Here is a 19,064-nt window from a genome sequence, read left to right as displayed (position 1 = left end):
TATTCACCATGATCAAGTGGGATTCATTCCTGGGATGCAGGGCTGGTTCAACATTCGCAAATCAATCAACGTGATACATCACATTAACAAAAAAAAAGAGAAGAACCATATGATCCTGTCAATCGATGCAGAAAAGGCCTTTGACAAAATCCAGCACCCTTTCTTAATAAAAACCCTTGAGAAAGTCGGGATAGAAGGAACATACTTAAAGATCATCAAAGCCATTTATGAAAAGCCCACAGCTAACATCATCCTCAACGGGGAAAAACTGAGAGCTTTTTCCCTGAGATCAGGAACACGACAGGGATGCCCACTCTCACCACTGTTGTTTAACATAGTGCTGGAAGTTCTAGCATCAGCAATCAGACAACAAAAGGAAATCAAAGGCATCCAAATTGGCAAAGATGAAGTCAAGCTTTCGCTTTTTGCAGATGACATGATATTATACATGGAAAATCCGATAGACTCCACCAAAAGTCTGCTAGAACTGATACATGAATTCAGCAAAGCTGCAGGATACAAAATCAATGTACAGAAATCAGTTGCATTCTTATACACTAACAATGAAGCAACAGAAAGACAAATAAAGAAACTGATCCCATTCACAATTGCACCAAGAAGCATAAAATACCTAGGAATAAATCTAACCAAAGATGTAAATGATCTGTATGCTGAAAACTATAGAAATCTTATGAAGGTAATTGAAGAAGATTTAAAGAAATGGAAAGACATTCCCTGCTCATGGATTGGAAGAATAAATATTGTCAAAATGTCAATACTACCCAAAGCTATCTACACATTCAATGCAATCCCAATCAAAATTGCACCAGCATTCTTCTCGAAGCTAGAACAAGCAATCCTAAAATTCATATGGAACCACAAAAGGCCCCGAATAGCCAAAGTAATTTTGAAGAAGAAGACCAAAGCAGGAGGCATCACAATCCCAGACTTTAGCCTCTACTACAAAGCTGTCATCATCAAGACAGCATGGTATTGGCACAAAAACAGACACATAGACCAATGGAATAGAATAGAAACCCCAGAACTAGACCCACAAACGTATGGCCAACTCATCTTTGACAAAGCAGGAAAGAACATCCAATGGAAAAAAGACAGTCTCTTTAACAAATGGTGCTGGGAGAACTGGACAGCAACATGCAGAAGGTTGAAACTAGACCACTTTCTCACACCAGTCACAAAAATAAACTCAAAATGGATAAAGGACCTGAATGTGAGACAGGAAACCATCAAAACCCTAGAGGAGAAAGCAGGAAAAGACCTCTCTGACCTCAGCCGTAGCATTCTCTTACTCGACACATCCCCAAAGGCAAGGGAATTAAAAGCAAAAGTGAATTACTGGGACCTTATGAAGATAAAAAGCTTCTGCACAGCAAAGGAAACAACCAACAAAACGAAAAGGCAACCAACGGAATGGGAAAAGATATTTGCAAATGACATATCGGACAAAGGGCTAGTATCCAAAATCTATAAAGAGCTCACCAAACTCCACACCTGAAAAGCAAATAACCCAGTGAAGAAATGGGCAGAAAACATGAATAGACACTTCTCTAAAGAAGACATCTGGATGGCCAACAGGCACATGAAAAGATGTTGAGCGTCGCTCCTTATCAAGGAAATACAAATCAAAACCACACTCAGGTATCACCTCACGCCAGTCAGAGTGGCCAAAATGAACAAATCAGGAGACTATAGATGCTGGAGAGGATGTGGAGAAACGGGAACCCTCTTGCACTGTTGGTGGGAATGCAAACTGGTGCAGCCGCTCTGGAAAGCAGTGTGGAGGTTCCTCAGAAAATTAAAAATAGACCTACCCTATGACCCAGCAATAGCACTGCTAGGAATTTATCCAAGGGACACAGGAGTACTGATGCATAGGGGCACTTGTACCCCAATGTTCATAGCAGCACCCTCAACAATAGCCAAATTATGGAAAGAGCCTAAATGTCCATCAACTGATGAATGGATCAAGAAATTGTGGTTTATATACACAATGGAATACTACGTGGCAATGAGGAAAAATGAAATATGGCCTTTTGTAGCAACGTGGATGGAACTGGAGAGTGTGATGCTAAGTGAAATAAGCCATACAGAGAAAGACAGATACCATATGGTTTCACTCTTATGTGGATCCTGAGACACTGAACAGGAACCCATGGGGGGAGTGGGAGGGGAAGGAAAAAAAAAAAAAAAAAAGAGAGGTTAGAGTGGGAGAGAGCCAAAGCATAAAAGACTGTTGAGAACTGAGAGCAAACTATGGGTTGATGGGGGGTGGGAGGGAGGAGAGGGTGGGTGATGGGTATTGAGGAGGGCACCTTTTGGGATGAGCACTGGGTGTTGTATGGAAACCAATTTGACAATAAATTTCATATAAAAAAAAAAAAAAAAAAGAAAATTATCTAATTTCTGTTCCTGCTAGGCATTCACATTTTGCTCCTTCAAAAACCTAACTTCTACCTAACAAGGAAAGAGCTGTATCAGATGTACATTAACTTCCCAGAAGTCATCTATGCTTGTTTGACCCAGGAGAAGGGTTTTAGAAACAGTAACAGGATGTCTGTACTTTGAGAATACAAATTAATAAAAAAAATTAAGTTTTACTGAATTAAAGGAAGTGTGGCTTCTTAGTCTACACTTAAAAGTGCTTATGTGCAGGTACTTAGTTATAGGTATATTTGTTTTTAAAAAGAATTAGGCTAACTTTTATTAATATTTTTTACTAAACAGTAATTTGATTTCTATTAATTAAAGGTGATTTAAGGGGTGACTCAGTCAGTTAAGCATCAGGCTCTTGATTTTGGCTCAGGTCAGTGAGATGGACCCTGATACATCTGGCTCTCCTCTGACAGCACAGAGCCTGCTTGGAATTCTCTCTCTCCCTCGCTCTCTGCCCCTCCCCTGCCCAGCAGGCACACACGTGTGCTCTCTTGCTCTTTCTGTCAAAATAAATAAATAACTTAAAAATTAAATAAATAAAGTTAATTTTAGGTGAGAAAAAACCCTACCCAACATCTTTTCCATGATATGTCTAAAACTATGCTATATCTATTTAATATACTTGCTCCCCCATATAAAGATGACAAAATGGATGGTGGACATTTAACTATTCTGTATAAGGTTCATGGGGTGATAGCTGAAAAGAATGACACATTATCATCAGTCCTTACCACACACCAAACACACAATGGATCACATTTACAGAATTAGTCACATGTGTAAGATACTGATGGATATAAGAGGATTTTTAAAATTCTAGAATTTTACCTATCGGGATTTAGTTTCTTATCAGCCCTGGAGATTGGGCATTGTGGGAAGGCAAAGTAGTCTCCTATTTCACATATGTACAACGGGTCAACAAAAGCCTCAGAGACAAATATTTAAAGTACCAAGCCTTCAAAGAGATTCCAGCCTGGTCTGCAACAAATATTTATGGCACATTTTAGATCTCTACTTTTATAAATACAGACTGAATGTCACACCCTGTAAACACTCTGCAAACACAGTGTTGGGTTTCTGTTGTGGAAGCCCCAGCAGATGGCTCTGAGGGTCACCTTACCTGAGAGGGCATCCTGGGCTTCAAAGAAAGTACTAAGACCTCCTTTCACATATGCCAAGCTGCCTTCACTTTTCTTGTTAGCCTGTCTCTTCAAGTTGGTGACTGCCATTTTAAGCTGTTCAAAACTGAAATGAAATTAAGAAACCAAAAGTGTGAGACTCCTAAAAAGCAAAAAAGAAATCAGATAATGCAGTAAACGTGAAATACTGAAGCCTAAGTTAAGAAAGACATAGATTGACACAAGATGTAACCAGATTAAAACAAAAAGCTTTCAAATTCTTACCTACATCTAAATTTATTTATTTATTTATTTATTTATTTTTATTTTATTTTATTTATTTTTTTTTTTTAAGAGAGAATGCAAGCAGGGAAGAGGAGCAGAGGAAGAGAAAGAGAGAATCTTAAACAGGCTCCATGCTCAGTATGGAGTCCGACACGGGGCTCAATCCCACACCCTGGGATCATGACCTGAGCCAAAATCAAGAGTAGGACATTCAACCGACTGAGCCTCTGAGGCACCCCTACATCTAAACCCTTTTATTATAAATAACAAAATTACAGCAACTATAAAACAGATCTGTAGCCCTCAAATGGTCATTCCAAATGTCAGACCCCTAAGAAATGAACATACATATAAATATTTCTATAAATAATATGTATCATATATATGATTTGCCAGGTAAGGAGTCCTGAACATCATGTCCCTTTCCACAGACCTAGATCAATGCAGTGGTTATCTAAGTTATCTAAGGCAGAACTCTTCTGTATGTTCATTTCTGTGTCCTATATCAAAATTAACCGTATCATGATTCACCACATCAATATCCAGTCCTCTGTCATTAACAGTGAAATTATAGAAAAACCTGGGGGGGGTGGGAGCGGGGGCAGTCAACTCAACAATTTAAATAACTAAAAAGACCAAAATATTTTATCTCTACATCTCAAGCAGAGAAAATTGGTAGATCTCTATATTTTTTTTATTTCCAGCTGGGCTAAGAAAATCTGGCTGTAAAAACAGAGATCAATTCTGAAATACAGTAATAGAAAAAGCACATCTGTGATGTAAAATTAGAACCATCTTCTGCAATTAAAGATTTGACATTCCCTTTAAAAATGTATCAGGATTCTCTCTCTCTCTCTCTCTCTCTCTCCACACACACACACACACACACACACACACACACACACGCACACCAATGTTTCCTCATGTTTTCTAATGGTTTTCACTCTAACTGGTGAAGGAAAAATTTCTCCTAAGGTGTATTTTAACAAATTAACTTTTCAGGAATGTAAATTTTTAGCAATAAACCATTCATTTATTCAAACACTGTTACTAAATTTAATTGCTGCAAAAAAGTTACAAACCTACTCTTATCAAGAGTGTGGCAAAATGTAATTAGCAGACAATAAGGAGCACTTTAATTTGGATATAAGACCTTGACTATTTTTGGCTAATTTTAAGGCAAGTCTTTGCAAAATGATAAATCAAATCATCTTCCTTTGCTCTATGGTCAGGAAAAGAAGTATGTTTACTATTTTACACCAGGACTTGAAAGTTTTGTTATTTGAATAGAGAGAGATCACATCAGTTTAGGTACCCAGATGAGACTCCACAAAGTTTTAATGGGTTGCACAAATATGAATCATACAGAAACAAGATAGCAGGAAACAAGGGACTGCTAATTATTAACAACATTTCATAAATAGGAGAAAAGATACCCTGAGATATTCATGAGCTCACCCAAAGTCAAAGGGCTCCTACGTGGCAGAGGCCAGCCTAAATCCCTTTGTATCATATAATCCTATTAGGTACAACCACATGAAACAATAGTCCAACATCCACTGACCTGGTAGTTGAGTGGTTTTCTATAAGATACCAAGCAGCTGAAAAATTCTCACTTGTAAAATCAGCACTCATTCCAGGGAACAGCATTTCTAAGTCCTTCTGGGGAAATTTACTTCTAAGGGAGAAAAAAGATTTAAAATATACTTCAAATGCTATTACTACAATAATGTAACAGACATCCGAGAGTACCTAATGTAATAAACAGGACTACAAACCATTAAAATTATACATCTTACATTATGGAGTCTATATTTACATGTGTATACAAAATATATTTCCTACACCTCAGCTCATTTCTTATTATATAAACTTAATGTATATGTAAGAAATTAGTTAAAATACAGAAATTACATCAATATAGAATTTAAAGAGGCTGAGTTGATACTTTATGACATCTATCCAAATATGCAATCATTCTCTATTCAATGAATAAAAATCAAAATTTGTATACACTGAAATTTAAACATTAGTTTGTTAAAATGGTTTTTGTTAAAGACTTATATGAAAGTTGTTTTAAAACATACTAAAGCCTATTAATAAAAATTAGAGCTAATTAATAAAATAATTATATTTATACTTCTATGTCTATATCTAGAATAATTTTAAGAAAAGCTTATAACAGGCAATCCCCTATCTGTAGCTGACTTTATTGCCTACATTTTTAAGGTCAACTTCCGGATCATTTCATTTATGTATCCATTCAAATAATAACTAAATACTACTATAGTTCAGGCTCCATGCTGGAAGTCAGACAGTTGTATCTAAGAGCAAAAGTAGTATGGGCAAACCCTGTTATGGGCTTATGAGCTAGCAGCCCTCACCATATCCCCAACTCTTCATCTGTAGAGGATAAAGTCCAAGTTCTATAGTCAAGTCTCTCCAAGATTCAAAACTGCTTACCTCTCAGGACTCATTTCTGCTCATCTAATCCTCAAAACTGGGAGATTCAGTAACTTCAAAGGGATTACACTTTCTTGCACACATCATGTTCATTTTCACTTCACTCCTCTGATCTTGGTGTCCTTTATGACTGAAGTGTGGTCCTCAACCCCATACACTGGATAAGCCAAACTCATGGGATATGGACGGGACACAGCACTGTTTTATAGCCCAGTGTATTCAGGGTTGTGGGGAGCCATTTGGGGGGGTGGTGTGCAGAATTATCACCACCCTGTAAGAAAAGGTGAGCAGGTGCAATGACTTCTACTCACTCTTATCTGAGAGAGACTTGATTTCACATTATTATGAACACAGCCTCAATTCAGAAATCACGTAGTGTGGTCCAAGATCAGCACTCCATCTTTCCCAACAACAACTCTCTGATGGAGCTCCTTGACTTACAAGTGACCTTACATACAACTTACAATGGACTGGGGCCTACTCTCTAGTGAGGTGCTCATCTTGTCCCAAGAAACATCTTTCCCAGGGCAGACACCTCTACTGTCTATGTGCACTGTTCCTGTGCTCTCAGGTGCCAGGATCTCTGTTTCACAAGTGCAGGGAACACTCCATGGAAGCCACACTCCCCAGTTATGAGTTAAGAAAAGCAGATGTTTGTCATACCTCCCTTTCACAGCCTAGCACAGCTTCTGTCAAAGAATCTCATAAACTCTTCCCCTTCACTCCTGGCTCCCTTCATCCCTTCATAGTCCCTAAAAGGGCAAGGGATGCAAAGAGCAAAACCAGTTCTCTATGATTTCCTTTGTAAACCCTACACTTTAATCTAGAATCCAACATCTATTTGTCAGTAAGTCAGTCAATAGAAAGAGACCCACTTTATTTCCTATTACACTTACCTTTCTCACTATGACATTTTCTTTCTTTTTTTTTAATGTTTATTTATTTACTGGGTGGAGGAGTGCAGGTGGGGGAAGGTGTGCTGGGGGCAGAAGGAGAGGGATAGAGAGAATCCTAAGCAGGCTCCGTGCTGTCAGGGCAGAGCCCAATGTGCGACTTGTCATGACCTGAGCTGAAATCAAGAGTCAGATGCTAAACCAAGTGAGCCACCCACATGCCCCACAATGTTTTCTTTTTTAATTAGTGGGGGAAAAAAGCCTTGCTTAGCACTACAGTAACAGACAAAATAAAATGAGACTTCAAGAAAATCATGGACATCAAGCTGGCATTACCTCAGTAATCAGTAATTCAGAGAGTAAGTCAATCTCACAGCATTCCTCACTGGCTCCAAAAGTTAGATTATAGTCTGAATCTTCTTGGGGTGCATATGTGTTCCAGAAGCTTGTTGGTCATTTTTACCAGACAGAATCTCTGAGAGGACTCTGGAGAACTCTGCATTTTTAGAAGTTTATTTTGATTTGGATTCTTCTTGCTGGTTTGGTACTTAGTAATAAAATCCTGTCACCTTGGGAAGTTTTTCTCATTTATAAATAAAATGTACATCATGACTCCAAGTTAGAACTTTGGGGGAATATAATGACTGAGTTGAAAGGGCTGAGCCCTACCTAAGTAACTAAAAACACTTCCTTATGATATGCATAGTCCATACTCCCTAGTTCTACCTTAATTGGTGGGCAGTGTCTGTCTAGAGTGTTGTGTCAAAGATCATATGTCTAAACTGGAAAGAAAAGCATAATGAATTAGTGGGGTCTGTCTATGGTGTGAAGGAAAAGTACATGGAGAAATGCCTAACATTTTTTTGTCAACCTTACTTCTTTTTGACACTTAAACTGGTATTCTATGTAGTCCTAACACTTTGCTTGTTCAGAAAGTTGAATGATCTTAACAGAATCAAAAAGTACTACAGAATCATCTGATATCAACTAAATCCCTACTATTAACATTCTTTATCAAGTATTCAACTATGTGAAATCCTCTTCTAACAAGGGTCAGTTCCAAACTCACAGATTAAAGACACAGCTAACAAAAAAGCAGCAAAAGGGGACTCTGAGAAGGCAAACTGAACTCTACCCTTCACGCAAGACCTGTAGTTTTATTATGGTTGCATGGGTTCCCTACCCATAATCAGAGCAGAAGTGTGAAGAGGGATTAACATCAAAAAAGGATAAAAAAAATGCAGACACAAATCCAAAAAATACAGCAGTTGTATGTACTGGTGAAATGGCTGAGACTGCATAGTCCCCATGGGTTTGACATTAAATCACGCTTAACATAGTTTAAAAAAAAAAAGAAAGAAAAAACTGTTATTTGTCTTTCTCTGTGTGGTATAATGAAATCAAGGTCCATTCATGTTGTTGTAAATGACAGGATATCCTTCTTTCTCGTGGTTGAATAATATTCTACTGTACATATATACAACTTCTTCATCCATTCATCCATTAATGAAGTTAAGTTGTTTCCATACCTTGGCTATTGTGAATAATGCTGCAATGAACATGGGAGTGTAAATATCTCAATATCCTGTTTCATTTTCTTTGGATATACACTTAGAAGCAGAATTTCTGGGTCATAATGGTAGTACTATTTCTAATTTTTGAGGAATCTCCATACTGTTTTCCAGTGTGGCTGCACCAGCCACTTATAATTAATAAAACAAAATAATGTCGAGAGGCGCATGCACACACACACACACACACACACGCAAAAGCTAAAGAAAACATATGTGAGGGGTTGGATGTATTAGTTACCTTGATGGTGGAAATCCTTTCACAATGTATACATTTATAAACTCATCAAGATGTACACTTTAAATATCTTACAAATTTATCTATCAGTTATGCCTCAATAAAGCTGATGATATGTAAAAAAAAAAAAACAAAAAAACAAAACAAACAAAAAAAAAACCTTGGATACACATAGCACATATGAAAAAGGTCACATCCTAAACAGTTAAAATGCTTAAACTGGTGATACTGAACAATGTAAATATGCAGCTATCTACAACTTCCCATATTTAAAATTCATCTAATTCTTACACTTCAATATTTTTTGGTGTTTTATTTTTGGGGGGAGAGACAGAGCAAGAGTGGGGGAGGGGCAGAGAGAGAGGGAGACACAGATCCGAAGCAGGCTCCAGGCTCCACGCTGTCAGCATAGAGCCTGATGTAGGGCTCAAAATAGTGAACTGCGAGATCATGACCTGAGTCGCAGTCGGGTGCTCAACTGACTGAGCCACACAGGAGCCCCCAATTCTGACATTTTAGAAACGTGTCATTTACAATGTACTAAACTGTTATTTTGACAAATATAAATAAACTTGTCTTATCATAAGATAAAAGACTCATGTCTGGTAAGGCTCTAGGAGGTAAACCATTAAGAAACTCTCCTACTCCAGGACACCTCCATATCGCCCTCCTCCTCAAGAGGGAGCAGAAATGGGCCTGGCCACATTATTAATAGCGGAGTTTCTTGGTGATAAAGAAAAGCACATGGGACATGGCCAGGCTTCCACAGGCTTTGCACCCTCATCTCCTCAATCATAGGCACATCATGCCACTGGCAGGGCAAGGGTGAGAGGAAGAGACGGAAGATCTTGAAATGGAGCTTTGGAATTAGTATAAGTGGTAAGGAGGCACTTCGGCTATTTGGAACAGGCTATGTGCTTCTACAAGAGAATTCTATGCTGAGATATGAAGCATTAATCTACCTACTAGTATCTCATTTCTCATGTACTATACTATTATTTCTCATTCACATAGCTTCTTCAGGCACCTAAATGAGTCAGAGTTTGAAAAGTATTGGATCTTTTGGTCAAAATACTATCTCCTCATAATCACCCCTAAGACTGAGTTTACTTTACAGTGATTTCGTACTGAAGACATTAAAACTCATTTACCAATGTTACTATATAAATTTAAATAGGAAGAAGAGTATTGAGACCTACCCTAAGAATCAGAATTATAAGAATAAGAAATTATAATATTAAAGATGACAAAATTCTAAGAGAGAGGTCAAATAATTTGCCCCAAATCACACAATTAAGTCTAATTTTGGGTAGTGATCCAACATGCATTCTCCACCCTCAGACCAAACAATCCCACACACCAATGCAATCATAAATATCAATTATCCTAAGCAAATCATGGTTATCATATTTCCCTTGCTATCTACTGAGTGATCTTGTTTTGACCAGTGATATCTGAGGAAGATCTACTTGAATATTTCTGGGAAAGGTCTCCAAACTTTAAGAAGGAGAATAAAGAAGAAATAGGGTCCTTCTGCCTCTAGACATTATTGTGTTTTATTAATTATTGTGTATTATGGCTTCCATATTAGATTTTTATATTATTACTTACTGTGTGTTATTATTGCTTGAATAGCAGAAATTGCTTTAGCCACTTGACAATTACAAAGAAAAAAAGTGTTACAGTAAGGGCCACAGAATAGCACACCAACATTCCTTACATCTGGGTGACATTACTCAACCAACAATGGAGTCCACCATCTCTGGACTCAGTATATTATGAGAAAATAAATATTTTTTTTTTGTTTAAGCTTAATTTTCATTTTCTGTTACTTATAGCTGAACGCATCCTGAGTCAGTATTGGATCCTAAAATATATGCCTAACATATGCTTTACACAAATACCTCAAAATGAACATGCAATAGAAGATCTGGAAAAAACACAATGAATGACAATGCCTAGGGAACATATCTACAAAAAGCAGAGATGGCTCATAGCATTATATAAGTGGGAGGCAATAGTAATAAGTAGTGGTTAAGAGCTCAGGCTCTAGGTTCAATCTCGGAAGTTTGCTAGATTTGTCTGTATAACCTTCGAGAAGCTATTTACTCTAAGGTCCCAGTTACTGGATAACTAGGATCATAATATCTTCCTCCCAGGAATGTTTTGAGAATTAAAATAGATAATGCATTTGAAAGGCTTAGCAGTTTTAACACACAATAAATTTTCAAAAATGTTATTTGCTGTTATTGTTATTCTTTTTATTTAGTTCTTTGTATTTCACAGACTATTTTCATAAGTATCATTTTATTTGATTGTCATAACAACATACTGTCATAACAACATATTCCCATATTACAGTGAGGAAACAGCCTCAGAGACATTGCATGTAAATAGTTGAGATTTGAACCTGGTACTTCTATTGTCAAATAAAGAACCGGTGACTCTTAGGTATAAAATAAAACCACAACTACATATCTAGAAAGATAGAAATTTAAGGAGAGTGAAGGCAGCGCTGTTTTAGAATACAGAGAATTGTTAATGGTCTTTATAACAGTATTAGGAAGAGGAAGAAGCATTGTGTCAATGGTGCTGAGAAAGTAAGAAAGTTAAAACTTAAATGTTTGTTCACAATAACCAGATTTTAGGATAAGGCCCACCAAGTGAAGTGATGGCTTAACAAGTCAGTAAAAGCAAGGTATATTCTGAGTAATTTAAACTAAATTTACACTTTAAATCTACTACCATAGTTGGGACAGTGAAAGCAACACATATTCTACTAAGCAAGTTCATGAATCAAAACAATTTCAGTAGCTGACAACTCTTGCCACCCCTAAAATATACACTTTCCATTAGATGGCAGTGTAAGCTCAGATTTAAATCTTCTGAAAAGATTTAGCCCGTGCCATGGGAAGATCCAGGTATAGAGTCACTGGTCAGATTTAAAACAGGAATGTTTTTAACATATCAGAATTTGCTTTCAAGTATGAGAACAATCTGCAGTAATGACCCTTAATCTGCAGTAATGACCCTTAAGCAAGCAAAACAAAATCATTTTGAGAAAAATTCTAACCACCTCACATAGAGTGAGGCCTGGTTACAGTTGTGTTACTCTGTGTTTGCATTAAAGAGAACATGTTTTCTTGATTTGGCAGATGGAAAGATGAAAGGCAGGGAGGCTAACACAGTAAAAGTAAGCTTATATAGTTCTTTTCAGTGTGTGTATATTATACTCAATTCTTTTGGCTTTCAATTTTTAGCATCACTATTTTCACTTTGGTGTATTAAATATCATGAGCTTGTTTTTGGTTGTATGTGTGCTGTTGTTTTTTTCTTTCTTTCTTATTTGGGGGGATAGGGCGTGACAGGTTCTGAACTTAGCAACTGTATCACAGCCCACAACCTGTTTTATAAAATTTCTAAAAGACAAATTTATCCAAGGCTTTTCTCTTCTACACTCATACTAAGAATTACTTTTCCACCTGTCCCTGGTTTCTAAATCTACTGGGAAATCTGGTCACCTTTTCTTTCTACTGAAAAACCTAACTGATGAGAAGAAAATCAGATCTGCAATGCCCTAAAATCCACATGGAAATAAAACAAGTAAACGGCACATCAAATGACTACTCTAGATAGCCTTTCTTATGTAACTATTTCACAAAAAAGTTGTAGACCATATAAAAACAAGGGCAAAGTTTCATTTTTATGTCCTCACTCCCATATATGTACAATGTCCAAAAACATTACTTATAAATATTCCATTAGACAAATATTTATTTTAAGAAATACAACACAGTGAGGGCTTTTACTTAACATGTTTTTACTTAACATGTTTTACCTTCTCTTTACTTAACATGTTTTACCTTCTCTTTCAATTTAAATGATTTGTCTCCATTACAATTTAAGCTGTGCAACGAACACATACATCTGTGACAATCAATATAACAAATCAGAAATATACACTTTTTACAACTAAATCCTAGTCTCAGTTCAAGGTGAAGTTATCTTTTTTGAAGCAATTGGTAACATTTTTATAAATATCAAGGCACCATGTGTGCAAAACATCAGTAAAAAATTTAGGAATATGAAGGACTTAAGGAGGCAAATGAAGCCAATAAATACCAGTTGTTAAACCCATAGCTGAAAGACAACAGGATGCATGCTGGGCACAACAATAAAATGTTTATTAAACTCTGACTCACACCAAAGAGCAACCAGAAAACTATATTCTGCTACTCTCACTCGCTTTTTCAAATTCAGATTAACTGGCCACAACACTACAGGACACCCCACTGTTCCACGTTGCACATTTGACTGTCAGCTGAAGAGAATTTCATAAACATTCACAATGCAATTACCAACAACTGATTCATCTTCCAAAGTGACCTGACCACTTTAATCTGATAATTCATCAGGACCACAGTATTTTATAACATAATTCTTCAAACCTTCTCAATTAATATATTTCAACAAGCAGGTAATAATTAAAACCCTGGTGTTCGTTCTCTAACGAAGTTTTTAAAAAAATTAAAAATAGATCCTCTTCCAACCTTTTAAATAAAAGAATCCCCCAAATGACATTAACATACAGAAATAAAAACCAGTAAGGAAATGATCTTAGGGATTCTAACCTGAAAGTACATCCTTCTCTACAGACAGCAAAACTTTTATCTGAAAAATATTGAGTCAGGGAAATAAAATCCATCAATATTTTAACATCTGCTTTTCCTTTCCTTTTCTCTTTTTCTAAAATAAGATTTCTATCTGAGGTCAGAGAATTCAATAAAATAAATGCGGTTTTCCTGGCAGTACCTTTAAAAAATAAAAAAGGAACCTGAAAAAGCATGTCTAGCCAAAAACATTCTCTTCTCTTGTTGTCTATAACTCTTCCTACTTTCACCTTTCATTTTCTTGCTTGCTACTATATCTAGTCTGTCCTTCTTTTACTGGAAAATTTTCAGAAGACTTTAAATAAGCAAAAGGATTATTGGGTATCCTTTCACTGTCTGGAGGACCTTCCCAGTATTTTCTGATTCTTATAGGGATCTATGCCTTTGTCCCTATTTTGCAACTCTGTTAGAAACACAGAAGTTAAACTGTAGAGGGCTGATGGCAACCAGGAATACCTATCAGGTAAAGATGTAACTAATTACCATGCAGTATAAGTGCCCCATCTGCATCTGTTAGCATTCCTCATTGCCTATTATGTCTACCCTCTGGAATTCCCCCTGAACTGGTTTTAACATTTTACTTGATTTCCCATTAATTAATGAATGAAATAATGCTCTTAAAATGTGTTCACTTTATATTTGTAGGACAGTCATGATTTTACCTTTTCAAAAGGCTACTCTTTAATTATCCCATGGCTGAGCAAATTATTATTTGAAACTTAAGAGCTTGAAAGAAATACTACTGTTAATTTTATCCCCATTTAAACACTTAAGTTAATGTACATAATGCTATTTTAAGATTTTAATACAATTTATTACCCCGAAATCTTAATAGTCATTAAAAAGAAATTCTCCTCCTAAGTGACGGAGCGAAGCCAGGAACAGTGTATTATACAAGAGCACTGAATCCTTGTAATGATGACAAACATTTTTTAAGCACTTGCTATGAGAGACACTCTTCTAAAGCACTCACTCACTGAATCTTCACAACCACCCCATGACACAAGTACGGCATGTTCTACCTAAGGAAACTGAGTCAGAGTAGTTAAGTCATACTGCTAGTAAGCAGTAGAGCTATGATTCAAACTGAGTTTGGCTCTAGACTAAATTAGATTACCTCTCAGAAAAGAAAAAAAGAACTTTTAAAGAGCCAAGAACTTTAAGTGCCATTATTCCTGGCTACTGTTACCAATGTTAGCAAAGAATAATCCTGACCCGTATTATGAAAAAGTGCTATTAGAGAGATTTCAAGCCTAACTCCTTTGTGGGTAGCAGCAATAACAGGAATAATAAAGGCGGTCAAAAGGTGGAAGGGCCTAGGAAGGTAAAAAAGTCATAGAAGGGGTGGGTTATATGCCAAACTGAAAATTAAGAAAATCTATTTTATGATAGTAAACATTCAATTTAATCCTAACTTTGAAAGTTTTGTCTCAATCTCATACAAAATTCATACAATACTGCTAAACTGTATTTTCCTCACGAAAAAACAATCATATAGGACCTCCTGCTCTACACTTCTTTTGTGGCAGGACTTGGAAAGAAGCTGGCTTTCAAGGGTATTGAACCAGCCTATTAAAAGGCCTAGTATCAACTGCAAAGTCTATTCATGCTTGAAACTGCTCAACTAAATAGCTAGTAATTACCATTCTTTTCTAGACTTTCTTGATCCTCAAACTCTTTATAGAGCACTGAAATCCTTAAAACAGCTCCAGAATGACCCATACTGCCAAAGAGCTTCAAAGATGTGACCTAGGACAGTCCAAGCTCACTAAAAGCTGCTAAACCCGAGGACTTCTCAACACATCGTAAATTCCAAGACAAACACTTGTTCCCTTCCTCTTAGCCAGAGGTAAAAACCTCACTAGGTGAAAAAGCAGCTTACTATTTGAATTACTAATGGTCTTCAAGTGTAGGCTTGAAGGTTAAATATATAAAGATTAAGCAGAGAATTTTCCCCATTCTTAGAAAAACTTAAAGCTATGGTTAAAGTGTTAATAGAACTAACTTGTCACCCTCAGTGTTTACAGAGCAACACTCGATATATAACTTCATGAGCAGAACCATCAAGGCTAGAAAATAAATTAGACACGATTGATGTGTTAGATGAATTGATTAAGTAAGATGTAAGGATAAAGGTACTAATTATAAAAGTTACTAAACATTGTCCTAGCAATTAAGAATAGAAAATTACAGATTCGGTAACATCTTGAAAAATATCATTTACCTGTCACAATACTGATAAAGTCAGTCTGGATTAAGTACGACTTACAGGCAGGGATCGTAAACAAAATAAAAAACTACACTGGGCCTAATTATTCTAAAATATTTCCCCAAAACATCAAGCACTTGGAAAATTCTGTTTTGAAAAAAAAAATTAATGTTTATTTATTTTTTATAGAGAAAGAGAGAGACAGAGCATGAGTGGGGCAGGGGCAGAGACAGAGGGAGACACAGAATCCGAAGCAGGCTCCAGGCTCTGAGCTGTCAGCACAGAGCCCCACGCGGCCTCAAATTCACAAGCCAAGAGCCAAAGTCCGAGGCTCAACCAACTGAGCCACCTAGGCGCCCCAGAAAATTCTATTTTGATTTCAAGTACCATCTAAATATTTAAACTCACAAACCCGAGATAACGCATTCTCCTATCATTAAAAGTATTAGTTATTAAATATTTCAAGATACTTTTCTTCTTCACAAAGTGTAAATTCAAAAAACTAAAAGAGGTAGGTAGTTTTCACCAAAAGTTTTAACTAACTGGAACACTCACAAGCAGCAAACCTGACAAGGCTTCAGAAATACAACTTGTCTCCCAACAACAGAGATGTCTTCAACTGTGCTTGCCTGGATATTTCTGGAGTGTCACTCTCTTCACTCTTAAGTATATAAAAGTTTTCAGCAATAAAGAAAACTGAAGGCAAGATGGTACTCACTTTTCAATGTCAATGCCAAGTGGATTAGCAGGACGCAGAGACAAGGGAGGAATTCCTTTATTCCTGTCAGTACGCATATCATAATAATTCATTTCATCAACCCACACAGCAGACTGATCCAAAATACCTACCAAAATGAGGAGCACATCTTTAATAAGATACAGGCTAAGTCTTTCGCTATTGCTTCACTTTTTAAAGACCTAAAACAAAATGCACACTAAGGTAATTTTTAAGAGATTTGACAGCACAAAAGCTCTGTTTGTTTTTTGGGTGTTTTCTTTTTTTAATGGCTTGTGGCTTGATTAAAAACACTAAAAATCTATCAAATGGCAAAAATAATATCTCTTGCTTCATGGTTACATTGTACATTATTCAACAGAGAAGACAAGCTAAGCCTCTGAGAAAAAGTTCTGCTCAAACAAATGTATTTTATAAAAAATAAACAGTATAATTAAGTTGGCTAATTCAAAAAAATATCCAACAATTCTTTATATAAAGATATCAGTCAAACACTTTCCAAGAAATGCATGGCTTGAGTAATGGAAATGACTAGGATATTCAGGAAAAAATGGACAGACACTGTGAACAAAATATAATCTCTGAAAATGGTATTCTCTTTTATGTGACCAGATTCTTGACATTCACTTTGGCATAGGACTAACAGGCTTACCACTTCTGAATGTGGGTTGAAACAGAAAATGGGCAAAGGGCCAATGGGGAGCTTGAGGCTGTGAAGGCTTCATGGAAGGTATTTGATCCCAGGCAACTTCTAGCTGTATGAACCTTTGTGAACCAACTAATTCTATTAGTACCCACAGTTCTGACAGAATGCAACAAGAGGCTTTGTTAGAGGTTATGCTCAAGTCTAGATACTCCTGAATTCAGTCTGATAAGCCTTTATTGAACCTATACTGTGCCAGGTCCTGGGCAGGATTTTTTAGAATAAAGTTAAAACTTACGATTAAGTTGTCTTTATGTGTTGTATAAATATAAGACATTGCTGGATTCTGCCAAGATGTTTTAAGTTCCTCCAGAAAACTGATAACAAGTTCTTGCTTTAATTTTTAATTTTTGATGTTAAATAAAAATGAGTAAAAATGAGTAAAAAATGAGTAAAAAAAATGAGTAAAAACAGGAATATTATATATGTACAACGTATGCAGACACATGTGTGTGCAGATGTGTGTATATACATGTATAAATGTGTGTATATATGTATATATGTGTGTGTGTGTATATATATATATATATATATTTTTTTTTTTAATTCTCCCTTAAATTCCTTATCTAAGTTTTTATTTATGGAAAAAAAATCCAGGAATATAAGGAAGATAATGCTGTAGAAAAGCTCTATGTTTTATGATAGAGAACAAAAACAATTTGCAAAATTATTTACTTTTCAGTTTAAGAGAGATATGTGACCTAGGCTTAATTAAGCCTTAAGCTTAATTAAGCTTAATTAAGCCTTAAGCTTAATTAAGCTTAATTAAGCTTAAAGCCCTACTTTAAACAAATGTTTATCAAGTACAGACCATGTACAAGACATTGCAAGACCAGAAAGATGAATCTGACACTATCCTAATTTTAGTAGGCGAGATGGCCATACACAGAAATAACTATGAGAAGAATAATTTAAAATGATAAATTAATTAAACACTTACTTAGGGTAAGGGTCTATACTAAGCACTATACAATACATGCTCTAACTCATTTAATCCTGTGAGGTAGGTAATACTGTTGTTCCACTTTTACCCACAAAAAAACCTAAGCATTCAAGTTCCACAGCTTGTAGTGATAGAGCGCAGATTTGTATTCAGAGTGACTCCTCAGACCAGTTTGAGGAAGCAAGTGTTAAGTGCATAAAAAGTAACATATAAAGTGCTATAGGATACAAAAAAGAGAGATTATTTCTAGTTTGGAGGGCTAAAGGCACATTCTGGCCAGGCAACATTGTGTACTGGCCTCAAAGGATAGAGAAAAAGAAGGAAACAAGAACATTATTTAGATAATATGATTGCTAATTTGGCCACATCAGGAGAATATTTTACCTCAAATCTCAACTGCATAATACAAAGAAATGCAATTACTGTGTCTAAGATCAAGGAACTAAAATTGGCAAAGCAAAATGTTAAATAAACAGATTTTACAAAGAATTTAGGATAATAATTCTCTCATGACCATCCTCCTTAGATTTTACTGTTAGCTCACTAACCTGCGTTTCCAAAAGTAATGAAAATTTTAACCAATATCCCATTCCTGTCAAAATAAATATAATCTAAGTTAATGAGATGTGAAAATAGGAACGTTTTATACAAATCTACCAGTTATACATTTTAAAAGATAAAACGTATTTTCATTTTCCTCTTTAGAAAAAAGTCATAAAGGATGGATACCTATTTTTTCAGGTTTGAGTAGCTTGAAAGACACTGTTGAGGTTCCTCTGCC

General features: G+C 36.1%; 1 protein-coding gene across 1 annotated transcript in view; it reads right to left on the bottom strand.

The window, feature by feature from the left end:
- The window catches only part of EXOC2 (exocyst complex component 2), a 277,362-nt gene that overhangs the window by 203,575 nt on the left and 54,723 nt on the right, over positions 1-19,064 (bottom strand). Inside the window, exons 4-7 of the mRNA XM_040460631.1 lie at positions 19,013-19,059; positions 16,620-16,746; positions 5,422-5,535; positions 3,575-3,699 (exon numbers count right to left, since the gene is read on the bottom strand). Of these exons, the coding sequence (XP_040316565.1) occupies positions 3,575-3,699; positions 5,422-5,535; positions 16,620-16,746; positions 19,013-19,059 (413 nt within the window). The remainder of the gene's footprint in view (positions 1-3,574; positions 3,700-5,421; positions 5,536-16,619; positions 16,747-19,012; positions 19,060-19,064) is intronic.

Source organism: Herpailurus yagouaroundi, unplaced genomic scaffold, assembly GCF_014898765.1.
Source record: "Herpailurus yagouaroundi ecotype Mexico unplaced genomic scaffold, PumYag 250, whole genome shotgun sequence".
Classification (NCBI taxonomy): domain Eukaryota; kingdom Metazoa; phylum Chordata; class Mammalia; order Carnivora; family Felidae; genus Herpailurus; species Herpailurus yagouaroundi.
This window is presented reverse-complemented; position numbering and strand designations above follow the sequence as displayed.